The 26,768-nt window shown below is 54.1% G+C and overlaps 1 protein-coding gene across 2 annotated transcripts in view; it reads left to right on the top strand.

Moving 5' to 3' along the window:
• The first annotated feature begins 1,248 nt into the window (after positions 1–1,248).
• OSBPL2 (oxysterol binding protein like 2) overlaps positions 1,249–26,768 on the top strand; it is a 39,720-nt gene continuing 14,200 nt past the window's right edge. Inside the window, exons 1-4 of one of the 2 annotated variants that reach the window (XM_059036546.2) lie at positions 1,249–1,399; positions 15,831–16,002; positions 20,195–20,339; positions 22,416–22,491. In XM_059036546.2, the coding sequence (XP_058892529.1) occupies positions 15,966–16,002; positions 20,195–20,339; positions 22,416–22,491 (258 nt within the window). In that variant the 5' untranslated portion in view covers positions 1,249–1,399; positions 15,831–15,965. The remainder of the gene's footprint in view (positions 1,400–15,830; positions 16,003–20,194; positions 20,340–22,415; positions 22,492–26,768) is intronic. The other variant, XM_059036549.2, reaches the window with a different exon arrangement.

The raw sequence follows: 26,768 nt of genomic DNA, 5'->3' as shown, positions 1-26,768 counted from the left end.
GAAGTGTTCTGAGGAGGGAGTGCAGAGGTCCAACTGGGGCTAGCTTTGTGGAAGACGCGGTGAGGGGCAGGAGCCTCAGAAAGTGCTATAGGATCAGGGGTGGTCTATGAGCACTCTTGTGGCTCCACGGTCCCAGTGGTTCTTTGGTACCACCTTGAACTACCTTAAGCAGAAAGGAAAACGTGGTCACTCACATTACTGAAAAGTCTAGGATAGACCTTGCTGAGGGTGCAGCTGGTTCCAGGTGACGCAGGGATATTTGCTCTTGCTTTCCTCTGGGTTGGTTTCATTCCCAGGTGCCCCCTCCCCTCGTGGAGACAAGATGCCCATTGGTAGCCCCAGACTTATCGATACATCTTTCTGTCACCTAGCCCAGCTCTGTGGAGGTCTGTGGGCAGATGGGAGACGTTTGACCTCAGCTTTCCCTCTGGCCTGAGCTCTCTGACCCCCAGCAAAAGTCCCAGGACTGACCTTCACTGGCCAGGACAGGGCCACCTGCTCACCCCTGAACCACTCGCTGTGACTCTCAGCAGCCAGCCTGATTCACGTTACTCCACCCACCCCAAACCAGACCCAAGATTTAGATGGGATTGGATGGGAGAAACCTGGTTTGCAAAGGAAAACCTTGGTACTCATAGGCTCAAAGAGGTTAGTTTACTTGACCACGGCCACACAGCTGGTAAGGATGCAAGCTCGGGTCTGACTCCAGAGCTTCTGGGCTTAACCATGGCGTCACTACGGGTCAGTAAGAGCCCCCAAAGGTTTTAAACAAGGGAGTGAACGGTCAGGTATGCAGGCCGGGGGTACACTGGCGCCGGGTTTTGGTGAGTGGTGAAAGGCATGGCACGGAGGGTGGACGCTGGGAAGCCCTGAAAGATGCTTGAGCTGAGGAAGGCAGCTTTAGGAGGGTGACTCCCGCCTCCGCCCGTCCCCGGGGGTTGGGAGCGGCAGGCGCACAGGCCTCAGCGCGCCGTGCACCCGCACCCCGGCCACCCGACTCGCTGTTTGTAAACTCAGCTCATCCAGCCACGCCCCTTCCTCCCACCTGCCCGCCCCTTTCGGGTCAATATCTGCATATCCCCGCCTCTCCCTTCCTTGATTGGTTACCCGAGTCGTCACTCCTCCGCGTGGGCCGGACTCCCGTGGGGCGGAGGGCGGGGCCGCTCCGGCGGCTCTATTAGCATAGTCCCGCCTCCCGCCTCGGCCCTCGGGCCGGGCGCTGATTGGGCGGGCGGCGGCCGACGCGACGGCGCCGGGCGCAGCGAGTGGCGGGCGCCGGCTGTCAGTCGACTGGGCAGCCGGCCGCACTTCCGCCTTGGTGTCAGTGGGTCGCGGGCCTGCGGGGCGGGGGCGGGGCGGGCTGCGGAGCTCGGTCGGCGCTGGAGGGATCGCGGTCCAGGTGAGTGACCCGGCCGGGACCCCGACCCCGCGTCGCCTGGGAACGGCGCCGGGCATCGGGCTGGTGGGCCTGGGCTGCGGGCGGCGGGGAGGCCGGGCCGGGACGAGCGGAGCCGGAGCCCAGTGCCCCCCGCGCGCCGGCCAGGCCCCGACCCCGGCCCCGGCCCCGGCCCGGCCGGCCCCCCGCCGCCCGCCCGCCCGCCGGCCGCGTCCCGGCCCTGAGGAAACTTGGGAGGAAAGTTGGCTGCCGGAGGCGGGGGCGGCGGGCCTGGGTACCGGGCGGCCGCCCAGACCCCGCGTCGCCGGGCAGCTGCGGCCCCGGGGCCGCACTGCCGGACACCGCACCCGGAAGTCGGCTGGAGAGCTGGCCCGGGCGCCCGCCATCCCCTCTCAGCGGCAGAGATGAGTCGGGGGGCGCGCTGGGCAGGGGCTCTGGGACCCCCGACTTTCCCTTGTGTCTAAGGTAGCCGGCGCCCGCGGTCAACCAGTCAGGAAGGGCCCAGGGTGAAGAGTCAGTGTCCCCGCTCGCAGTGCAGCCCTCCCAACGCTCCCCTGCCCGGGCGACCACCTGTGGGTTTGTCTCGACCCTGCAAGGTGTTGTGCTTGTGTCCACGCCTTCGCCTGCTCTTCGTTTTGTTTTTGTCAACCTTAGCAGACTGCACCTGCTGTGGAGAGCTCTTTACCTAACAACATATGTTAGATCAATTAGATTTGAAATCTGATTTTAAAAGCTTCCTTCTGTTTCCAGTTACATTCCAGTAATCAGCAGAATAAATCTTGAGACTTTATAAGCCCAGAACAAGACTGTTGGGTAACCACCAGTCAGTCTTCCCGGGTTTTTCTGGGAGAAGCATCCAGGTGGTGTTACGACGTCCCTGGCCCTCTTGAGTGTGAGTGTCACCTCCCAGGAAGCTGTGTTCCTGTTCCTGGGGTTTTTATACTGACGGGTCAGCCTAGGACAAGCTCTGGACCGGCAGCCAGCAGCTTTTGCACTAGTCCCTTTTCTGGGGCTGCCCGTGCACATCTGGAGACGTGGTCTCACTCAGTTCAGTTCAACAGACATTTCTGGGATGCCCTCTGCATGCCTGGCTGCAAGCTGCGGGACCTCTCCATCCACTGGAGCTGGAGAGCAGAGGTGTCGTGGGAACCACGTCCTCGTGGCTCCTTGCCCTGGTGGCAGAGCGAAGGCCCTTCCTGACGTGGTGCGCTTGGCAGTGTTTCCCCATCTCTCCTGGCCTCAGTCCCTTCCTCTGCGACATGTGCCATTTACCTGGCAGGGCCGATAAGAGCAGCAGATGAAATGCTTGTCTCCAGCAGTCCCTGGCATGTGGTAGGTGCTCCAAATTGTTCGTTCCCGTCCCCCTTGATGAGGACGGGGACCTTATCGGCTGCACTTCCTCCTTGTCCAGCACAGCGCCTGTCAGGGTGCTGTCATTTAGTACACGGATGACTGAATCTCCTTAGAATTTACCTTTCCCGTTTGCCTCACCTGTCCTTCTGTTAGTAACAGCTCTTATCTAAGATGACAGTAATACATGACAAGTGTTGTTCCAAGACTGCTGTAAGCACATTATATTCACTTTATTCATGTGGTTTCCACAACAAACTACAAGACTTGTTCTTAGTTCCATTATCCTTTGTCTATTCATGAGGAAGCTGAGGAACAGAGAGGTTAAGTAACTTACTCTAAATCACACAGTAATTAGTTATGGAGCAGGGATTTGAACCCAGGCAGTCTGGCTCCAGAGTCTACACCCTTAAATACCTCTCTCTCCTGCCTTTTAAAACCAACGTTTTCATTTACAAGGTCCCCTCAGCATTTTTGTGTGGAACATTTAGTTCTGCTGCATTACTGTGTGTCAGAACTTTGTTTCTTGCAGCACACATAACTGATAGATTTTTATTTTGGGTGAGCATAAATGTTTATAAACCATTTTATTTCTTCTAAAATAAAGTAGTAATTCTCTATCTGGCTATCCAAGATTTTGCTGAAATACCTCACCTGCTGCCCTGTTCCCTGGTTAGTAGGGAAGTCATTGATGTTCACGGTGTGAAAAGGGTGAGTTGGCGGAGGAGGGGTGATGATGGATAGACACACTATAAAGCCCGAGGTTGTGATTTTGAATTCATTTCTGAGCGAACTTAATGTGGTGAACTTAAAGCCTTAGACCATGTACTTAGGGCTTTCCTTTCTCCTCCCATGTGCATTCAGAGGGCTCAGCTCTGGTTTAACATTTTGAGGAGCAGTGTTATTTCAGTGTTTAAAAAGTGCCACTTGACCTTCGTCTTAGTGCCTCTTATACATGCCTTCCAGGAAATGCTGGCAAGTGAGTCTTGGATATGTACTTAAAACTAGGTCGACTTTTAAAACCTTGTTATATTCAGCTAATTACGAAAGCGACAGTTCTTTTTTTGGTGGCGAAATTTTGGAAACACTTTATGTATTCTTATACTATCTTCAAATGATTTCCTTAGTATTCCTGTGAAAAGCCAAGGCCGTATCTTTTCCTAGGAGTTCGGCTCTGGCGGATATAAGGTGTGCAGGGCTCGCATCTTTGAGCGAAAGCTGTGATGACGGTCCTCAGGTGGGTAACATGTTCCACTTGAGAGTTTAAGAATCTTTCCGGAGGTGGCCTGGGGCTCCCAGGTTTCGGCCCCACCGCTCTCTAATTTGGATGGGAGGAAAGTTACTTATCTGCTCTTGCCTCAAGGGTGTTGGCCTGTAAAGTGGGTTATTGCCAGGAATATATGTGAAAATGTAACCCGAGAGGCTCTGGTATTGTAATAGGTGCTGAGTAGACCTTCTGTCCCAGACCTGAGAGCACTGACATTGACTCCACCCGACACTGACACAGACAAACAAATGCAGTGCAGAAGTGAAGCTAAGGAAATCTTTGGTAGGTAGGTTTGCAGTCCTACTGAAATGAGCTACAGTAACGCTTCTAAGTTATGACTATTCAAGTGGGGTTGTCTTATAAAAAGACCCCGGGACCCATGCAGTACCTCTCCTGAGGGCTCAGGACGGAACGCAGACGGCGGGGCGAGGTTTAATTTCTGGAACTTGGTGTACTTTAAGGTTGACTGATAGCTTATTGAGACAGGAAGGAAGTTAGTATTTGAACACTATTGATTATTTACAAATACTTAAATCCTAAGACTTTTTAATATTTTAGGTTCTAGTTTGGCACTTTAAATGCAGTTTCCATGTGCAGTGATTAATTTGTGCCTCTGCTGCAGTCAGAGTGTTCTTGCTGAGACATCCCAGGCGTTGCCGTTGCGGCCGCGTCACACTCTGGCTGGAAGCGTGTGTGGAGTATCGGCCCAGCCCTGCAGCTCCCCTTAACAAACACGTAATGAAATGGTCACTTCGAGGTGTCCATGAACTCTGTGGCGTTTCTTTCCTTTTCCTTCCAAATTCAGAAAAGAGCTCAGGGTCATTGGGCAGGATTTCAAAGCATCACCGCCTTTCAGCTGGATCTCCCGGCGGTGCAAATACTGTAAAATCTCTGCAATGAGCTAAACAGCGGAGGTCAGCCTTCAGGCGGGACTGTGTTTGAGAAACATGGAGGTCTGGAGACTTCTGCTTGATGTTTGTGTGTCTCTTTCTTTGCTTTTTCATTTCATCAGTGGCATTCTTGCAGGATTTCTTTTGAGACACAAACTCCCACATCAGTGCTGGCTGGCTTGGCCCTGGCCCTGTAGCCTGGGCGCCTGGTGGGAAGGTGCACACTGCTGAGGGCTTATGGGGCCTGACACTCTCTCCTGCCATCCCCCCCCCCCCCGCAACACACATCCTCCCTGTCTGTTCAGGAAGCCTCCGCACCCCTGGGCGGGGGGGTCACATCAGCAGAGGGAATGGTCTGTGTGGCTTTGGGTTGGGCAGACCTGTCTGACCTCTGAGCTCGTATCTTTACCAAGTGCCCAGGGGAGCACCTGTTCCAGGCAGGATGCGGGTTCTTGGGGGAGAGCCTGGCGTGAGGAATGGTCTTGTAAGGAAGTGGTCCTGAATCCAGGTTCTAGAAAAGACGATGGTCGCCATGGGGGCAGGGGAGGCTGTGTGTTTTACTGAACAAACGAAAGGCTGATTGTGAGAACAGATCAGCTGTGACCGGGCGCCTGTACCACCGTGCTTGGCTGGAAAGTGACTTCCGCTGTCGCTTTAAACCAGGTAAGCATGTGATTTGATGGCCAAACTGTGAAACTTTGAGGGTGAAAAGGAGCACCACAAAGAATTCTAGCGGTGACAGATGTAAACCGGGGCACAGGGCGCCCTGTTCGACACGCGAGGGGGGAGAACCAGAGCCATCCTGTCCCTGACTTGGTACCAGTGAGGCACCAGTGCCTGTGTTCTAGAGATTAACCGTGGGGCGTGTTCTACCACACGAGGGAGAGGGTAGGGGGGTCCCGGGGCGGGGGCGGCTCCAGAGTGCTGCCCTAGGGTCTGTCTCAGAGGTAGGGCACTGTGGGTTCAGCGCTGAGGCCTCTCACCAGGAAAACCTGCGGAACTCTGTAAAAAGTGTCGGCTCCAGGCCCAGCCGCGGATCTCCTGGATCCAGGCTTCTAGGCGGGAGGCCCAGGGCCGTGTGTGTTTGCGTGTGGCGCACTCCCACGATTCCAGTGTGGCTGGCGTGCTCGCCAGAGCTCGGGACCCACCGTGGGGTGCTAACCTGTTTTCATCAGGGACCCCCTCCTTTGAGAAGGAGTCTGAGTCGTGCTTCTGGGGAAAAATGAACACAAACAGAATTTTGCAATTTTTCGCTTTTTATTTGTTTCTCTTTTTTTGGGGGTGTGGGTGGTGGTGGTGGTTAGAAATTTGTGGACTTCCCTGACCTTGGTTTAAACACCCACCCCGTTAGTGCTCAGGAAGCATGGTTAGGGGTGACTGAGGCAGGCACGACACCAGAGGATACATTTCTCAGCAGGGTGAAACCGGGCAGGGGCCAAGCAGGTCCTACTTGGGCGAGAGCTGACGGGGAGGACCTGGAACAGGAGGGGGAAGTGGGCGAAAGGGCGAGGATGTCAGACCGGACCCTGCCCTGTGATGGAGGTGGCATCTGAAGCATCCTGCCCCGCTGCGTCTGGGCCCGTGGTCCTCATCAGAGACGGACAAGCCGTGGGGAGGGGCACTTCAATGGTCTGCCTTCTCCGCGGCTCTCAGCGCGCTGCCTGGTGTGGCTGTCACTCTTGTGGTTTTCGGTGAACACGGCCCAAGAGGCTGTGGTCGGGCTCCCGGTTCAGAGCTCTCACCCACTCCCCAGGCTGCATTCAAACCACTCTGCTTTTCTCTGGGTTCCAGAATGATGAGGTTGACTCCGACAAACGCGTCTGCACCGAAGAACACCCATTCATCTCGTGTAGTGCTTGTTTGCCGTGCTCTGTGCTGGGGTGTAAAAGCACGTTCCCCGACGCGCGCGGTGTGCCTTCGGTGCTCACTGTTGCATAGGAAGCCGTCGGTTCGGGGCGGGGGCGCGGCACGGGACTGCAGGGAGTCTGTCGTGGGCGAGCATGTGGATGGGGCTCTGGGCTCCCGTGGGCGCTCCTGGGGCCGGGCTGGTTGCCCTGTGCCTGCCCTTCAAGGCCTCGCCGTTGGGGTGGAGTATGGTAAACAGTGGGCGATTAATGCAGTTGTTTACACAGCAGGGAGGTTCCTTTACCTTCCTCAAGTCTGGAAACCTTCAGTTTCTTGCCTGAACCCCTAAGCACGTCGGCCAGTCCTCGTGCTGCCTGTAACCTGCCCTCTGGCGTGGATGAGACGGGAGGCCTTCTGGGGCTAGGCCGCCCCGGCCCCCCACGCCGACACCCACCCTCAGGGAAGAAGCTCTAAGTTCCCTGAAGCAGCATTAGGCAGCTGATTTTGTGATGAAGGCCGGTGCTGTGAAAGCCACACAGACAGAAAGCACACGTTTACTTGTTTTGCCCTCAAAATGGCGCTCTGAGGGAGCCTCACGTGCAACTGGGCTGAACCGGATTCTGCTCAAGTATAAGGAACCGGTGTCCAAAAGGCCACCTGACTCCGCCCCGTGGTCCCCGAGACACGTGTGCGCGGGCGCTCTGCAGGTGATGGCCACCCTTTCAAGAGGCTTTGCTGGAAGTAGAGTCAGGGCATTGATTTGATTCCACCACTAAGCTTTTACAGCCACAGGAATATGAAGGCCTGATGTTGCTTCAGCAGCTAGCAAAATGCACATTCAGTGAGTACAAGGTGAGAAAGCCCGGGTAGCTTTGGGAATAAGAGTAAAGGTCAGGCTTGGCCTGATGCCCTCGTCTGCGCTCCATCCGTGGCTGGCCGTGGCAGGCTGCAGAGACCCCCTCCCCGACCCTGCCGCCGCCGCCTGGACTCGTGCGCGGAGGCCAAGCGCCACCGGCTCCGCCTGCCGCCTCCTTCCCACGTTCCTGCCTCTGCTTGGTGGGGCCGCTGGAGCTTCCTAGGGCCCCCGGGGTGTCCCAGCCCAGTGAGGCCCTAGAGCACTCTGTCCAGGATGGACACCACCTTCCACGTGGGCCGATGAAGTGGAAGAAATTCAACTGGGTCGCATCACAGAGAAAGAAGCATCGGCTTCTTCTCCGCATGGTTCAAGCGCTCAAGGCCACCTGCAGCCAGTGGCCACTGCCCTGGGCAGAGCACATCCGAGCATTTCCAGCATGGCCGGAGGTTCTGCAACGCGGCTCTGCAATCTGTACAGGTAGAGTGTTTGCTTCCAGTAAGTTTTGTTCTTTTACAAAAGAAAGAAGGTGGGCACCGTGGCATGGTGGGCGTGACGAGGACCGGGGTCGTTAGGCATCCAGGTGGGCTTCCTTTGCAAAGTGGACATCTCACAACTGAAACAGTGAAGCCGCCGGTGACCATGGAGGTGGTGTGGCCAGGAAGCGCCATCTGCCCTCAGTGGCGCTGCCCTGTGGGGAGGGTGGGGCCTCCTGGAGGCCCCAGGGCTGGTGGTGGCCCCGGGCCTCTTTCTTGGGAGCGGCTGCGTTGGGAGAGCCTCCCCAGGCCTACGCTGTCCTCAGGGTGTGTTCCCATCGCCTAGCAGCCTCGGTTTCACGTTTCCCCAACTTAATTTTCCCATCCCCATCCTTCAGTTCTTAATTCCTCCTGATAATAATTGTGTCCATTGCATGTTAAACTCTGTGGTTTTCACACTCAGAAGTCACACTGGTTCCACGTTCTTGGTGGGCACGCCAGCCTGTGTGCTCTGGTAACATTTAAGTGTCACCATAGCATCTTTCTGGGGTGTGACAGGCCAGCCTCAGGCGGCGTGGCCAGGTTGGTCCCTGCCAGGCCGCTGCCTGGGAAGGAGAGGCCCTTGGGGAGGCGCCAGCGCCTTTGGTTTGTTCTGTCACTGGCCCGTGGCATACCACTACAGTCTGCACTGTGCACGGGCCTGTCTGCTTCTGGGACGGCTTTGGCCTTGACCTTCAGAGCTGTGGGGCAGTGAGAGTCTTACGGATGGACTGTGCTCTTGAAGGCGGCTGCTGGCTTGCTTCTGTTCCCGACTCGTTCTTGATGGAAACCCAGTTTTCTGCATCCGGTGGGTTGAGCAGTTGTCCGGTTAGTGAAGCTTTTGCCCCTTGGCTGAGGCCCTGGCCACGTCTCACCTGCAGTTCTTTGGGGGCACCTGCTCTGTGACCGCCGTCTGAGCGTGACCTCTGTGGGGGAAGGGGGTGGGACCAGGCTTCGTGGAGTTTTCTCTGCAGGTCTCCTGGCCAGTTCTTCCACGCCCTGTTCCTCAGTTTCCAAACCTGCCTCCCGCCCTGGGCCACTGCCCTCATAGCTCTGCGGCTCCCTGATCTCACTTGGCCAGTTGGGTGCCTTTCCTGGTGGAAATGGGCTGCAAAGTTTATGCTGCATTACATTGAACCGTTAGAAGGAGAAACATACCCTGAGGTTTGAGTGTTGGATGGGGTTTGGGCCCTTCTTAGCGAGAGTCTGTCATTTGAGAATCTATCAAAGTTCCCAGTGGAACTTTTTCTTTCCAGAGTACTGCTGTGTAAGCCTGGCACCTGGAGCGTTGAGCTGTGTGCATAATTGTTCATTTCTTGTTTGTCCTACTTGCTAATGTATTTTTTTCCAATTAAAAAAATTCGGGCCTTCCCTGGTGGCGCAGTGGTTAAGAATCCTCCTGCCAGTGCAGGGGACACGGGTTCGATCCCTGGTCCGGGATGATCCCACATGCTGCGGAGCAACTAAGCCCGTGCACCACAACTACTGAGCCTGCGCTCTAGAGCCCGCGAGCCACAACTACTGAGCCCACATGCCACAACTACTGAAGCCCAGGTGCCGAGAGCCCGTGCTCCGCAACTAGAGAAGCCACTGCAAGGAGAAGCCTGCTCACTTCAATGAAGAGTAGCCCCCGCTCTCCACAACTAGAGAAAGCCTGCACACAGCAACGAAGACCCAACACAGCCAAAAATAAATAAATAAATAAAAATAAAGTGAGAAAATATTTTTTAAAAAATTGTGGTAAAATACACATTGCATAAAAATTACCATCTTGGCCATGTTTAAGTGTGCAGTTGAGTGGTTGTATATACAGCCATCACCACCGTCCGTCCCCATTGCTCTTTCCATCTTGTAAAATGGAAACCCTTTACCCATTAAACACCAAGTCCCCACACCCTCCCCCAGCCCCTGTCAACCACCTTCTACTTTCTGCCTCTATGAATTTGACTCCTCCAGGGACCTCAGATAAGTGGAATCAAACAGTATTTGTCTTTCTGTGTCTGGCTTATCTCACCGGTCAAAATGCCCTCAAGGTTCATTATGCTGTAGCATAGTACAGGATTTCCTTCCTTTTTTTTTGTTTTTGTTTTTTGTGTGCGCGGTACCAGGCCTCTCACTGCTGTGACCTCTCCCGTTGCGGAGCACAGGCTCCAGACGCGCAGGCTCAGCGGCCATGGCTCACGCCATGGGCCCAGCCGCTCCGCGGCATGTGGGATCCTCCCGGACCAGGGCACGAACCAGCATCCCCTGCATCGGCGGGCAGACTCTCAACCACTGCGCCACCAGGGAAGCCCCCTTCCTTCCTTTTTTAAGGCTGAATAATATTCTACTACATGTCTAGACCACATTTTGCTTATCCTTTTGTTTGTGGATGGACACTTGGGTTGCTTCCATGTTTTAGCTGTTGTGAATAATGCTGCTGTGAACTTGGGTGCGCAAATATCCCTTCGAGAACTTGCTTTCAATTCTTTCGGGTATATACCCAGAAGTGGAATTGCTGGATCACGTGGTAATTCTATTTTTAAGTTTTTGAGGAACTGCCTTACCGTTTCCCACAGCAGCTGTACCATTTTACATTCTTACCAGCAGTGCACAAGGGTTCCTGTTTCTACATATCCTCACCAAGACTTGTTATTTTCTGTGTTTTGTTTTTTTATAGTAGCCATCCTAATGGGTGTGAGATTGTATCTCATTATAGCTTTGATTTGCATTTCCATGACGTTTAGTGAGTTGAGCATCTTTTCATGTGCTTATTGGCCATTTGTATATATGTTCTTTGGTGAAATGTCTCTTCAAGTCTTTTGCCCATTTTTGAATCAGCTCGTTTGTTTTTTGTTATTGAGCGTTAGGAGTTCTTTATATATTCAGGATATTAATCTGTTGTCAGATGTATGATTTGTGAATATTTTCTCCTATTCTGGGGTTGCCTCTGTACTCTGTTGATAGTGTCTGACGCACAGATTTTTAAATTTTTCATAAAGTCCAGTTTGTCTAATTTTTCATTAATTGCCTCTGCCTTTGGTGTCTTATCCAAGAAATCATTGCCAAATCCAAAGTTGTAAAGGTTTTGCCATGTGTTTTCCTCTAAGAGTTTTTTAGTTTTAGATCTTACATTTAGGTCCTTGATCCATTGAGAGTTAATTTTTTTTTTTTTTTTTTTTTTTTGCGGTACATGGGCCTCTCACTGTTGTGGCGTCTCCCATTGCGGAGCGCAGGCTCAGTAGCCATGGCTCACGGACCCAGCCGCTCCACGGCATGTGGAGAGTTAATTTTTGTATATGGTGTAAGATAGGGTCCCACTTCATTCTTTTGCATGTGGATATCCAGATTCCCAGCACCATTTGTTGAAGACACAGCCCTTTCTTTCTCGAATGGTCTTGACACACCTGTCACAAATCACTTGATGGTATATGTGAGAGTTTATTTCTGAGCTCCCTCTTCTTTTCCATTGGTCTTTGTGCTACTACCACATTGTTTTGATTACTGTAGTTCTGTAGTAAGTTTTGAAATCAGGAAGTGTGAGTCTTCTGGCTTTGTTCTCCTTTCTTCAAGATTGTTTTGGCTATTCAGGGTCGAGATTCCATATGAAGTTTAGAATGGATTTTTCTGTCTCTGCAAAAAACATCATTGGGTTTTGATAGGGATTGTATTGAATCTGTAGATTGCTTTGTATAGTATTGACATCTTTTTTTTTTTAAAATTGGAGTACAGTTGCTTTACAATGCTGTGTTAGTTTCTGCTGTACAACGAAGTGAATGAATCAGCTATATGTATACATACATCCCCTCCCTCTTGGACCTCCCTCCCACCCCCCCCATTCCACCCATCTAGGTTGTCACAGAGCACCGAGCTGAGCCCCCTGTGCTATACAGCAAGTTCCCACTAGCTATCAGTTTTACACAGGGTAGTGTGTATATGTCAATCCTAATCTCCCAGTTAGTCCGAGCCTCGCTCCCATGTCCACACGTCTGTTTTCTACATCTGTGTCTCTATTCCTGCCCTGCAAATAGGTTCATCTGTACCACTTTTCTAGATTCCACGTATATGTGTTAATATCCAATATTTGTTTTTTTCTTTCTGACTTACTTCACTCTGTATGACAGACTCTAGGTCCATCCATATCTCTACAAATGACCCAATTTTGTTCCTTTTTTATGGCTGAGCAAGTGTTGACATCTTAATATTCAGTCTTCCAGTCCATGGACATGGGATGTGTTTCCATTTGCTTATGTCTTTAATTTCTTTTGGCAGTGTTTTATAGCTTTCATTGTACAGTCTTTAGCCTCCTTGGTTAATTCCTAAGTACTTTATTGTTTTAGATGGTATTGTAAATGGAATTGCTTTTGTTTTTATTTTTTAGAAAATGAGGGGTTTTTAAAAATTAATTTATTTGACTGTGTTGGGTCTTCATTGCTGTGTGCACACTTTCTCTAGTTGTGGCGAGTGGGGGCCACTCTTCGTTGCGGTGCACGGGCTTCTCATCACGGTGGATTCTCTTGTTGCGGAGCACGGGTTCTAGGCACGAGGGCTTCAGTAGTTATGTCTCGCGGGCTCTAGAGGCTCAGTAGTTGTGGCGTACAGGCTTAGTTGCTCCGCAGCATGTGGGATCTTCCTGGACCAGGGATCAAACCCGTGTTGCCTGCGTTGGCAGGCGGCTCCCTATCTACTGCGCCACCAGGGAAGCCCCCCGGGAGATTTTAAATATACAGAGAAGCAGACAGAATAGCACAGCGGCCCCCTGTGAGCCCATTTCTAGCTTCAGCAGTTTACCAGTTCCTGGCCCATCTTGTCCATTAATCACCCTGCCCACTCCTCCCAAGTCATTTTGAAGAAAATCCCAGACATGCTCTCATTTCATCTGTACGTATTTCAGTGTGTAGCTCTAAAAGGTAAGGCCTCTTTTTAAAATATATTTAAATTTTTTTATTTTTATTTTTTGGCTGTGCCGCACAGCATATGGGATCTTAGTTCCCCCACCAGGGATCAAACCCGCATCCTCTGCATTGGAAGCACGGAGTCTTAACCACTGGACCACTAGGGAAGTCCCAAGACTCTTTTAAAAAAATGCAATTATGACACCCCTGCCTTTTTTTTTTTCTTTTTTTGCAGTACGCGGGCCTCTCACTGTTGTGGCCTCTCCCGTTGCGGAGCACAGGCTCCGGACGCGCAGGCTCAGCGGCCACGGCTCACGGGCCCAGCCGCTCCACGGCATGTGGGATCTTCCCGGACCGGGGCACGAACCCGTGTCCCCTGCATCGGCAGGCGGACCCTCAACCACTGTGCCACCAGGGAAGCCCTGCCTTTTTTTAAAGTATCATTTTTGTGGTGTAATTGACATACAGTTAAGTCGCACATATTTAAAGTGTACGGTGAGTTTTGACATATGTCTACACCCATGAAACTCTCACCTCAGTCGAGATAGCAAAGCATCCCTTCACCTGTTGTTCTCTTTTTCCTTTGTGAGTTAGTGGTGGAAGAAGCAGGGCTTTACCCTGTAGACTTTCCCAGAGTCTGGATGTTGCCCACCGTGTCCCCACGGTGGAGTTTAGCATGTTCCTCTGTTCTCTGTGCTCCTTAAGTTGATAGTTACATTTGGAGGAGGGCCGGGTTTTGGCTTGCTTTTCTTGACAGTACCCCTTCGGAGGAGTCACATAGCACATCTGGGTCTGTGATAGCACAGCTGCGAGGGGTCAGCGGCCAGACGCGGGAATCCATCAGGGTTGTACACGGCGGTGCCACACACCCTGAATCCTTCACGGGTCGGCAGGAACGCCTCTAAAAAGTGGGACAGAGAGGGACTTCCCTGGCCCAGTGGTTAAGAATCCTCCTTCCAAAGCAGGGGACGTGGGTTCGATCCCTGATCGGGGAACTAAGATCCCACATGCCGAGGGGCAGCTAAGCCAGCGTGCCGCAACTACCAGGCCGGAGCGCTCTAGAGCCCGCGCCACAACTAGAGAGCCCGCTCGCCACAGTGAAAGATCCCACATGCGCAACTAAGACCCAATGCAGCCAAATAAATAAATAAATAAAGTGGGACAGGGAGTCTGCACAGGAGGGCAGCTGAAAGGCTTGACGCGTTCCTGTTGTGTCCTCGTTTTCAGAAGACTGTGTTGGCATCATCCATCCCGTGGTGGACAGTTAATTTCTTTTTCAGCATCTCTGTGAACTCGGGGACTTCAATGTATGGAACGTGTTCCGTCCGCCTGGCTGTTCACGGGGCTCACATTGTCCCGTTGTCGCGGTGGGAACCTCTGTAGCCTCGACTGAGCCTTTTGCTCTGACCCCAGTAGTCCTGCCAGCTTCCTGCTGCCTGTAGAGGGACCCGAGTCCTGGACTGAGCCGTTTCTCCTCCAGGGAACACTGGTTCATTTTAGTGGCTTCTAGAGATCAAATATGTTGCAGGGTGTTGTAGATGGCACCTGTCATATCAGAGAGGAATCAGAAGCAAGTAGTAGCAGCTTCTCTAATTTGCCAAAGAAAACCCAACCATCAACTACGGAGTGAGGCTTTGAATGGGTGTTTCCAGAAGCTGCTTAGGTGTCCGGTTCTGCTGGCTGGTTGGGAAGTTGGGAGAGGAAAAGGAAACTCTGGAAGAGCCTTTTGGGGAAGGAAGAGCAGAATGACCGAATGCCAGTTTGTTGCGTAATGCAGTCAGTCACGTGTGCTCAGGATGGAGCCCAGAGATGAGCCCTTTGGAGGTGTCACCAGCTCCGTGTGGCCGCTCCAAGGGCAGAGGACGCATCCCTCCTCGGGACCACCTGTTCCTTCACTGCTCCCAGAACTGGAGGAGAGCTCTTGGTCCCGTCGCTACGTGGCTCACACAATTAAATATGGGTCTCTGCTTATTTTCATAAAAAGTCAAACCTTTTGGGATCAGGTTGACCTTTTGCTTCAGTCTCTTGCCATTTATGAAATACTGCACTTCATGATGGGAGAAGTTCATGTGCATGAGTTCTACTGAAATATTGAGCTAAAGTAATTTTGAGAAAATTTAAGTTGATTGCAGTTTATACTGATAACGGCGAACTTACACAGCACTCTCAATTCTCTAGAAGTGAAAATTGGTTTCAGGGTGGTGTGAAATAAATGTTTGCACGTCACTTTGCGTTTATTTATAACCCTTTGTTCCAGCTTCTGGTACAGATTTGCAGTAGCCGTCAGCGGAGGTGTGCTGGGGCCCCCGCGTGTGGCTGCCTCACCCTAGCTAACCTGCCCCTCGAAGTGTCCACGTGACCCCCAGATTAGTCGCCTCACTGCTTCCTTATATAGTGTAGTGGCTTGTAAAGTAACTTCAGATAGTGGTTCCTTGTTGACGTGCTACTCGTTGATGGATGCGGATATTATGGCTGTTTCCTCTTGTATGAGTTAATTCCTTTTACTTCTTTGCTCAGATGTAATTGAGATTGACCTCAAGAATGGTGAATGGGGAGCTTCCCTGGTGGCTCAGTGGTTGAGAGTCCGCCCGCCGACGCGGGGGACGCGGGTTCGTGCCCCGGTCCGGGAGGATCCCACGTGCCGCGGAGCGGCTGGGCCCGTGAGCCGTGGCCGCTGAGCCTGTGCTCCGCAAACGGAGAGGCCACAACAGTGAGAGGCCCGCGTACTGCAAAAAAAAAAAAAAAAAAAAAGAATGGTGAATGGGTATTTTTAAATGTTTCTAAACCATACAACTTCTGAAAGCTAACAATACCAAAATGTGTCTTTTTTTTCCCTTTAGATCTCCAATGCCTATTGGATTTTTACCTTAAAACGTTCATAGCGTGAAATTTCTTACACTGTCGATGTAGATCCAGTACAATGATTCAGTAGAAGACGCTACAGATCAGGCGGCAGAGGAGCCTGGCACTGAAGGATGAACGGAGAGGAGGAGTTCTTCGATGCCGTCACAGGTGAGCGGAGGGAGAGGCAAGTTCAGAGATTGTGTCGCGAGCATGAAGCCCTTGGACGTGGCCCGGGGACGTGAGGACGGTCCAGGAAAACTGTGTGGAGAGAGAGCTGACGTGTTCCCCGGCACCAGCCTTCAGTAAAAGCATGTGTCCTATCGTAGATTTGGGGGAAAACATCAACTTTGGACCACTAAAGATAACAAGAAAGGGCAGGTGTGTTTTAGTCTTGAAGAGTTGCCCTGGGGTGTGAATATTTTTCTTTGGGTCCTAAGTGAGATGGTTAGCATTCTTATATTATTTACACTTCATGATCAAAAACGTATTGTCCTGTCTTATAACTGTATCGTGTTTTGCACTGCTTAAAGTCTGCCAAAAACTAGTACATTTACCTGCTTTCCCAGCAGCTCTTACCGCGTCAGAGTTCAGTTCTGTTTCGCTTTTCACACACCACTGTGAGTGCTGGTGCACAGCCTGGCGGGCAGAGTGCATGGTAGGGTGGCAGGGGCCGGAGAGGCGGGCTGGGTTGCCTCACATTTGCTTAGAACGACCCTTCCTCCTCCTCTTCCCGCCTGAGGGACAGATGACCACAGGGGGCCCCAGAACTCACGTTCAAGACGCCCCCCGTTGTCTGCCCTCCACCCTCCTCGTCAGCAGGGGGAGCGTCACTTTGCTTTTTCTATTGAGGGGGTCTCCTTGGTGGAGGTGGACTGCAGGAGACTCCTCCAGCCCAGGCCCCCCTCTCAGGTGTGGGAACGTAGAAACAGCAGCTCTGAAATATCACTGCCGCCGGGTTTCTCGGTGCTAACCCTCCCGAGGGCGGTCCGAGGGGCACCTCCATAATCAGTGCCAAAAGAGCGTGGTGCCCGGCACGACAGGAGGCTCTTCCCTGAGCACCGCTGCTGTCCCCCTGGACACCTTTGCCGTCCCTGCTGGCGCTCCTGTCTCGTGGAGCCCTGTCCCTGTGCTCCCGGCTGTTCAGTGGCCGTGCTTCTCCTGAGCGAAGGGTTGCAGCAGGTTGAGGGAAGGACAGCCTGAGATTCTTGACTTATTCTTGTCCGAAGCCCCAGGAGGAGCAGGCCCTGCGCTCATCGCTGTTTTCAAAGGCTGAACTGCTGGGACATCTGATCTTCCGTGACTCCGTAGCTGCTGTGCTCCTTGCGGGCGTGTTTGCCTGGGAAGCGTGCTTGTCGGCTCCACCCGCATGCTCATCAGTAGTCTTTCGCAGTTGAATTCCCACCAAGCGGGGTGTTTGTCGGGGAGTCACGCCCTCGGGCCTCCTGGCCCTCGCAGGCTGACCGGTCTGAGACCAAGTGGGCCCGGCCGCGGCGTGGCCTTCTCAGCCCGGGAGCCTCCTGGGAAGCTCCCTTTCGCCTGGGACCAGCGTAACCGGTACTTCGGAAGCTCTTTCCCCAGAGAGGGCTTGAACTGCATGGAGTGCGGTGTGTAGGTGACCCCATCCCTGCCTCTCTGCACGGTGGGACCTCTCCGCGTGTCCCTGAGATGCAGGCGAAAGAGGCAGATGTCTAGGTGAAAATAATTCCTCACCTCAGCCCTTTGGTTTCCAAGCAATAACAGAAAGACGAAAAATATGAAGTCTCCCAATGCAATGAAATACCCAGACAGTGACTACTTCACTGTTTATAGAACCCGTCTTAGTCTGTGACTCTAATTTTAGAAGTGTTTAAACCCAGCAGTTATTAAATGAATGACTTCACTAGGCAATCACTGGGACTTCCCTGGTGGCGCTTGGTTAAGGATCCGCCCCGCCAATGCAGTGGACACAGGTTCGAGCCCTGGTCCGGGAAGATCCCACATGCCGCGGAGCAGCTGAGCCCGTGCGCCACAACTACTGAGCCCGCAAGCCAAACCACTGAAGCCCACGCCCCTAGAGCCTGTGCTCCACAATAAGAGAAGCCACCGCAGTGAGAAGCCTGCGCACCGCAACGAAGGGGAGCCCCCGCTGGCCACAACTAGAGAAAGCCTGTGCGCGGCAACGAAGACCCAACGCAGCCAAAGATAAATAAATAAACAAATAAATAAATTTTAAAAAGATAGGCAATTACTTCCTACAAGAATCTGTACCTTTATGTACTTTCAGTAGTTGCGGCTTGTGGGCTCAGTCGTTGCCACGTGAGGGCTCTAGAGCGCAGGCTCAGTAGTTGTGGCGCACGGGCTTAGCTTCTCCGCGGCACGTGGGATCTTCCCGGACGAGGGCTCGAACACGTGTCTCCTGCACTGGCAGGCGGACTCAACCACCGCGCCACCAGGGAAGCCCAAGAATCAGTACCTTTAAATTGAAAGGTTTTAAAGTACACGAAAAATATGTACAGATTAAGGGTTGTGAAAAGTCAGACTAACGTGTCAAAGGTGGGTATCTCTGAGTGATCAGATTACAGATGATTTCCACTTTCTCCTTTGCTTGTCTGTATTTTCTTTTTCTATAATAAACGTGTTGTATATTAAAATGTTTAAACTGTTACGAGTGTTGGCTTCATCAGAGACAAGGCTTCAATGCGCTTGTCAGGGAGGAGCTGCCTTGTTTTCTTGGGCACACACCAGGGTTGTGATTTAAATGAACTTTCTACTTGACACTGGCCCAGAATCTCAGCCCTGAGGGAGGTCCTCGGAGGTAGGGACATCCGTGCAGGGTAACACCAGGTCCACAGGACTGAGCATCCGTAAGCAGGGATGCTCCGGGCTAAGTTTAGACTGGGGATTAGTAGATGTTGCTTTGGGGATAGTTAGCAAAAACTAGAGGTGACAGGCTATTTCAGAAAGCATTGATTATTTAAGAGGTTCATTTTTTAAAAATTAATTTGTTATTATTTTTGGCTGTGTTGGGTCTTCATTGCTGCACGTGGGCTTTCTCTAGTTGTGGTGAGCGGGGGCTGCTCTTCATTGTGGTGCACGGGCTTTTCATTCCGGTGGCGTCTCTTGTTGCGGAGCACGGGCTCTAGGCACGTGGGCTTCGGTAGTTGTGGCTTGCGAGCTCCAGAGGGCAGGCTCAGTAGTTGTGGCACGTGGGCTTAGCTGCTCCGTGGCATGTGGCATCTTCCCGGACCAGGGCTCGAACCCGTGTCCCCTGCATTGGCAGGTGGATTCTTAACCACTGTGCCACCAGGAAAGTCCAAGAGGTTCATTTTTAATACATCCTTTCAAATTCATTGTGTAATAAATCTCAACACTACTATATTTTGTGCATCTGTCAATATAGAGGAATACGAAGGAAGGGGATTTTTATTAGCAGCAGGTTTGTTTATGTTTTGTGTCTGACCACAGTCACCGCCTGGCCTGTCACTCTGGGCCTCACCTTCCTCTCGGAAATGAGGGGCTGTGATGGGAGCCCTGAGCTCCTCGTGGGCTGTGCCCTCGCTGAAGTAGTCAAGGTCATCAATAGTCAGTGGTCAGGAGCTCCCCACCCCAGCTGGAAGGACTTTCCCTGGCAGCCACAGCGCCCGTCTGGGCTTGCTCTGGAGCAGAACTTGAGTATTTCAGTGGAGTGCACGGGCTGAGTTGAGCGGAAACACATTTTCCTTTTCCCTATAGTCACTGGTCGCTTTGGGAGAAAGCGTTCCCGATGCAGAAGGGGCACGGGGCACAGCCCAGGGTGGCGTCACTCTTGCTCGGGGGACGGGATGGGCCAGGAGGCCACGCGACTGTGTTTCACACAAGCCCCGATAGTTCAGTTTCCCCGAGGCCTCCATGCGCGTGCCGGGTGCCCTCTGCGTTCGCGCCCGCCGTGTGCTGCTTCGGTTGCCGTCGTTTGGTTTGGTAGGTTCTGCAGCAGGTTGTGTTCCAGGACGTGATGTGGAGCTTGACTGCAACTTGTGCAGAGGAGGAAGGGGTTGCAGCCTGAGTTAGGTGTGAACACCATAGAGGTGGCCGCCCAGAGGGTACGGTCACTGACGACACCGGGGAAAACCCGTCCTCGTGCCCAGGAGCCGCCCCCACGTAAGGACCTGGAGAGTGTGGCGTTGGTGGCAGGGTGGTGGCCTCACGTGGGGAGGCCCCGGGAGCCGCCCCTGTTCTCCGCCTCTACCTTCGGTTCTTGGGAAGAAGAGTTCGTTACTCTGAACGTGTCAGTCAGAAGCCCTTTCGAGCTTCAGGTGCCTGCGTGCAGAGTGAGAATTCTTAGAGGTAGGCTTTTCCGTATTCCACGTCCTGCAGAAGTTACCACTCTGCTTGTCTCGCACAGGCTTTGATTCTGATAACTCTTCCGGGGAATTTTCAGAGGCAAGTCAGAGAGTCACTGGCGTGATTCATGTGGACACCAGCAAAAGTAATGGGATTGGAAAAGTTGGGGAGAGGCCTCCTCAAGAGAATGGAATTCAAAAGCACAGGTACGTCATCCCACACGGACGTTTTGGAGTCTCCCAGCGCGCCTGTCCTCGCCCCACATCTGCAGCGGGCCCTGAGCTGGAGGAACATCCGTCCCGTGTCACCTGGGCCCTGCCCCCTGGGCAGACCCAGGGCCCTGTTCAGCCAAAGACCCCGAGACCCACTGGCCCTCTGTGTGGTCCCTGGAGGTCAGTGATGGCGCCTCCTCAGCGTGACCCCTGTCCGTAAGCGGACGGGCGGCCGCCCCTGCCCTGGGGTTGCTGGGGGACTGAGCTCCGTGGGCACCTTAGCGTTGACAGGGGCCCTGGCACAGAGCCAGAGGGCGCTGTTATCAGACCCAACTGCTAGCTTCACGCAGAGCCGCCTGCGTTTGACGCGTCGACCTCTCACCCCGTGAGTGAGTTTCGGAGGGCTGTTTAGTACAGCGAGACCGCAGTCCATTCTCTCCCCACCGGCACTGCGTTCTCATGCAAGCGGATCCCCATGACAGTGACCTAAGCCTTCACCAGCAGAAGGGGGGACGTAGGCGGGACAGCCGTGAGTCAGGTGGACGGACGTGGCAGCCTCTGTCCACCCCGCGCTGTTCGTGCTGCGGCTCCAGGGAGCCCAGCTGCACCCCAGATCTCTGCCCTGCGCTGGCACCCAGTGCCCAGCTGGGGCCCCGGAGCTGTCAGAGCACCTCCTGCCTGCTCGTGTGGCCTGGACCTCTGTTGTCGGCGCCCCGCACCCTGTAGGCGGGAATCTGGCCCAAGCCGCGCGAGTGCCTGCTCCTCCCTCCCGTCTCCAGCCCCAGGCCTGACACGCTGTCCTCCAGACGCGTCCTGGATGCCTTCACTGGCTGCTCCTGTCACGGCCCCCTCCCACCACTGCTCCTGAATCCCCGAAGGAGGCACCTCTTCACTGCCCCGCCCCTCCTCCTTCCTTCCAGCCGTCTCAGAGGACAGGTCTGATGTGCGCCTCCCCCTCTTAAACTCCCAGGCTAGGCGCACGTGGCCCCGAGTGATGGGGGCAGCGGCCCCTTGTCCTCTCTGCAGTGGCGGTTTGGGCCGTGGACAGTAAGGCTCTCCTCTTAGGAGGAGGAGCTGCGCCCTGGCCTCCCTCCTGGGGCGGCCCCTCCCGTGTCTGTGGTCCCAGCCTCTTGGGGTCCTCGGGGCGCCTGGCCTGCCCCGCGCCCCTGGCCCCGGCCCTCCCTCCGCCTCCATCTCGGAAGCTCCTGCCTCCCCAGGGTCACCCTTGGACCCCTCCCCCGCCATCCGCGGAGCCGTGCTCCTTGCCCGTGGCCCCCTCACAGTGGGGGCCCGTCCTGCCGTGGCCGCCCGGGACCCCGGACGCGGGCTGGCCGAGCGGGGCCGTGTGAGTGTCAGTTCTCTTTCCCATCTCGCCTCCCGCTGCCTCGCCCTCCTCTCCCACCTGCCCCTCGGGCCCGTGGTCCCCCGACCGAGTGCACCGGGAGCAGGGTCTCCTGTGCCCGTGCTTCCCTGGCATCGGCGGGAAGACACCTGAGGAGGAAGGAGCCTGAGGAGAGACAAGCACAGGCTTCAAAGGGGTTTAAGAGCTGGTTTCTGAAAGGGTTTTCTCTTCCTTTTTCTTTTGGCCACGCCGCGCGGCACGCGGGATCTTAGTTCCCCGACCAGGGATCGAACCCGTGCGCCCTGCATCGCGAGCGCGGAGTCCTAACCACTGGACCGCCAGCGAAGCCCCTGAAGAGGTTTTCTTAATGCAGCTCCCTCTCGGGGTCCTCTTGGCTCCGCCTCCATCTGCGGCCCTGCTGCTCCAGGCCGCTGGCACGCGGCTGCCCGGGGGGACTCGGCGACCTGTCTCCCCAGCTCCGTGGAGGAAAGCCGCCTGTGTGGCCGCGATTGCTTCCTAGGAGGCCCTCCAAAGATGGGTGCAGAAAGCTTTCTTTGGGACTTCAGCAGCGGTCTGGTCCTTTTTTTCTCTGCAGGCGTGCCAGCATAGAGAAACGCTAATGCTTAGAAGGATTAAAGGAAGACATGGTCATTGAGCAAAACCCTCAGTCATAAGTGACTCTCACGTTGGTTGAATAAATACGTGTCACTCTGGTTACCCCTTTACAGGACGTCGTTGCCTGCCCCAATGTTTACCAGAAGTGATTTCAGCGTATGGAGTATATTGAAAAAGTGCATTGGCTTGGTAAGTTCAGATGGACTCGTTTTGAAGTGTGAATCTTACACATTTTTAATCCCTGTGAATTTATTTTTGTTAACTTTTTTTTAATCACATATTCATTTTAAATTATTTATTTATTTATTTATTTTTGGCTGCGTTGGGTCTTCGTTTCTGTGCGAGGGCTTTCTCCAGTTGCGGCGAGCGGGGACCACTCTTCATCGCGGTGCGCGGGCCTCTCACTGTCGCGCCCTCTCTTGTTGCGGGGCACGGGCTGCAGACACGCAGGCTCAGCGGCCGTGGCTCACGGGCCTAGTTGCTCTGCAGCATGTGGGATCTTCCCGGACCAGGGCTCAAACCCGTGTCCCCTGTATCGGCAGGCGGATTCTCAACCACTGCGCCACCAGGGAAGCCCCTGTGAATTTATTGCACTACTGGTAGCTTAAGAAGATGCACTGTGCATAGTTACAAACAGCATGATGTAAAGATAATAAAACAGGAAAGGGACAAATACAGGAGGGGAAAAGGTGAACAAAAGCTGAAGTATTAATAGACCGTAGGACACCCGATCTGTAGGTTAATCTCTTGACACAAGGAGCTTCCGTCGGTGTTTCCGGATGTGCTCGTAGCTGGCCTTGGATAATCCTCACGAACTGGGGGGCTTTCGTGGGGTTCCTGGCCACTCACCAAGGGACCGAGGCTCCGCGTCCCCCAGCCCACCCACGCTGGGCTGCAGGCAGAGTAACAGGAAAAGTCGTTGGCTACTTAGTGTCCAGAGGCCGCAGGCCTTTCCTTTTATGGTCTTTCCTGACTGTGAGAGCCGGAGCCGGTCCTTCTCAGGAGGGGAGAGCGCTGCCTTGAGGAGGCTGCATGCAGCGTGCTCGGTCGCGGCCGTGTCTGGTGACTCATACTCAGGCTGCGTGAGCTACAAAAAACGACTTCGCTGCTTCTCGGATGGTCTGCAGCCCAGTCTTCTAATGCATTTATTTTTTGCCCATCAGTTCTTTTTTTCCCAGAGGGAGCTTCATCTTTTTATGTTGAAATAACTTGAGACTGACAGAAAGTTACAGAAGAGTCACAGGATAGCGAGTCTCTTTCCCTTCACCCGGCCTTCTGTAACGACGGCATCTCCCATGAGAACCACAGCTGTCGCACTGGGCCGTGGCTGTTAACCGCAGCACGCGCCCGACGGGGCTCTCCCCAGCTGTTCCATCGATGACCGCTTTTTTTTTTTTTTTCTTAATTTATTTATTTTTACTTATTTTATTTTTGGCTGTGTTGGGTCTTCGTTGCTGCACGCAGGCTTTCTCTAGTTGCGGCGAGCGGTGGCTTCTCTTGTTGCGGACGACGGGCTCTAGGCGCACGGGCTTCAGTAGTTGTGGCGCAGGGGCTCAGTAGCTGTGGCATGCTGGCTCTAGAGCGCAGGGCTTAGTTGCTCCGTGGCATGTGGGGCCTTCCCGGACCAGGGATCAAACCCGTGTCTCGTGCATTGGCAGCTGGATTCTTAACCTCTGAGCCACCAGGGAAGTCCCCACCGATGACCTTTTATGGGAGGATGGGTGCTGGATGTGCTCATGGCTCCCGGGGTGTCACTGCTCCAGGCCTCTCAGCAGACAGAGCTGGAAGACCTGAGAGTGCACACTGACCCCTGCCTGCTCACACGCGTGTATCTGTACACGTCTGTGATTTTTTAAAGTGACACGTTCAGGACTGTTTTCTTTTAGCACCGTCCTCTCCTACGTTTTCGACTGTGTGCACAGTTCAGGTCTTCACAAAAGGGTCTATCTGGGGCTGTGGCGAACTCAGCAAGCCACCCGGTCTTGACTCTTCAGAGCTCTAAAACCAAAAGCCTCTCTTCGGCACAGTGACATCATTGCATTGCCTCCCCCAAGGAACTGACCGTAGGCCGGATTCAGAGTAAGGCTGAATGTAACGCTCCGGGTTGGACTTGCGCATCTTGTTGGGTCTCTCTGCCCCACTTCACGGCATGCATCCGCTGTCCCCCGTGAGATGCTCATCCCCCCGGATGCACCTCCGGGGAGGTGACGCACCGCTCTTCACTGCCCATCAGCTCGTGGAAGCAGCCACGGACTAGTGAGCACGACAGTTTCGGGCAGAGCCAGCCAGAGTCTTGTGAAGACCCCTGCCCGTCGCCAGCCCTCGCCGCTGCCAGTCAGGGCGAGCCATGAGTCCTCCGCCCTCCACCGCCCCCCTCCTCCCCTGGTATTTTGAAGCAAATTCCAAGCACCTTTTCGTGTGTGAACATGTCTTATATATCCCTAAAGGACAAGGATTCTTTTTATTTTTTAAATTTTTTTAATTTTATTTTTATTTTTTGCTAGGCGGGCCTCTCACTGTTGTGGCCTCTCCTGTTGCGGAGCACAGGCTCCGGACGCGCAGGCGCAGCAGCCATGGCTCACGGGCCTAGCCGCTCCGCGGCACGTGGGATCCTCCCGGACCGGGGCACGAACCCGCGTCCCCTGCATCGGCAGGCGGCCTCTCAACCCCTGCGCCACCAGGGAAGCCCCAAGGATTCTTTTTAAACACAACCACAATCCTATTATCCTACTTTTGAAAGTAACATAATTCTTTAACGTCATCAAATACCCACTCTGTGTTCAAATTTCCAGTCGTCTGAGCGTGACTCCCTGTGTGTGTTTTGCAGTCTGTGGGGGGGGCTCATTGGGGTCCTTCCCTCACAAGACCTTTCTGTTGCTCTTCTTCTGAATTTAAGAACTGCTGGTGCTTGGCGCCCAGACCCATTAGCTCATCAGGAGTTGCAAATCGGCGCCAGGCTGGTAACGATTGCCCTTCCTCCGTTACCTGGAATGTTTCTGTGATGAGAGAGTCCCCTCCTCTACTGCGAACGTGGTTTGCGTGAGGCAGTCGGGATCCACGAGTGATTCCCTATCAGGATGTTCAAATGATGTCTTTGGTTCCCTGGCGGCATAACTGGTCTAACCCACCAGCTCGCGGGTTGGCCCTGTGCCGCGTCCAGTCACACTTGTCTGTCTCTGGCTGTAAGAGCCTCTTCAGGCTGTGGCCCGCACTCCTTTACAAAAGACGCCTCCGCTCTTCCTATACCTTTATTGTCCAGGGAGAGAGAGAGCTCAGGACCATAGCTGGGCCCGGGGGAGGCTACTGGATTGGTCTTGTTTCTAGGTCTTTTCAGGGGAGAGAGTTAGGAGCTGTGTTTTGATTTGTTTCAACGATGCTTCAAATTCCAGGCCACAGGATTTATCTGACCTCTTCTGTCTTCTGTCCGTGTCTCTCTTCCGCCACCTCGACAGTCCCACTTTTTCACGACACAGAAGATGATGGATTTAGCGTGGCACGTAGCTTGTGACCCGCTGCTGCGCCCACACGCGTGACGGCTCAGGAGAGCACGTCTGTGGCATTTGTCATTCTTGCCGCGAGGGTGACTCTTCAGTCCCTGTGCTTTAGCGCCTCTGGGTGATCGTGCCCCCAGGGAGGTTGTGTGGGTTCATTTGTTTTGTTTTATTTATGGTGTTTAGAGATGGCTTTTCTAAGTTTAATTTTGGTTTAAAACTGTAAGTCCAGGGTCAGCTCTCTGAGACGAGGTGTATTCCACGCGTTTAGCTCCCCGTCCCCGTGCCTTCCCTGCAGTCCCGCGGTGGCCATCAAAACCCCTTCTGGTCCCCCTCCCACGCGTGAGAACGGCGACCGCACGGCCTCCTCCCGGCCTCTGGATACACGGTCGGCTCCTCTCCACCGGTTTCCGCTCCACAGTGTAGGCCCGAGGGCGGAGCCGCTTCTTATTCTTTTGGTCACCGCGCTGTGCTGCCCCATAGTTGACTCGCTGTGGCCCTGTGGTTGGATGTTGGCGTTGCTTCTGCCCTTTTGCTGTGTGTTTGCTGGAGGAGCTGTGGGTTGGGCTCCTGCGCGTGAGGCCGCCGGACCAAAGGCTGGGCGCGGGCAGGCCTGGCTGCCCTCCTCCCCGGAGGCTGCTGCATTTTGCATTCCCCCCGGCACGTGTGGGTGGCCTGGGTCCCCCCAGCCTTGCCAGCAGGTCGGGGGTCAGTGGTGTGGGGGGGGTGCCCCTTGAGTCGGGCGTGCGGTGGGATCTCCGTGTGCTTTTATTTCCTTCCTCCCGACGTGAGCAAGGCCAGCATCTTTCCTGGCTTTGGGCCAGCAGCGTCTCTTGCCCTCCCCTCCCCTCCCCTCCCCTCCCCTCCCCTCCCCTCCCCCATCTCCTCTTCCCTCCCCCTCCTGTCCAGCCCTGGACCTCCCTCGACAGGAAGGACCAGGTCCTTCACACTCTGCTCCTTCCCTGACAAAGCCGT

Source organism: Kogia breviceps, chromosome 14 (genome assembly GCF_026419965.1).
Source record: "Kogia breviceps isolate mKogBre1 chromosome 14, mKogBre1 haplotype 1, whole genome shotgun sequence".
NCBI lineage: Eukaryota > Metazoa > Chordata > Mammalia > Artiodactyla > Physeteridae > Kogia > Kogia breviceps.
Note: the sequence above shows the minus strand (reverse complement) of the source record. Positions and strands in the feature narration are given on the sequence as shown.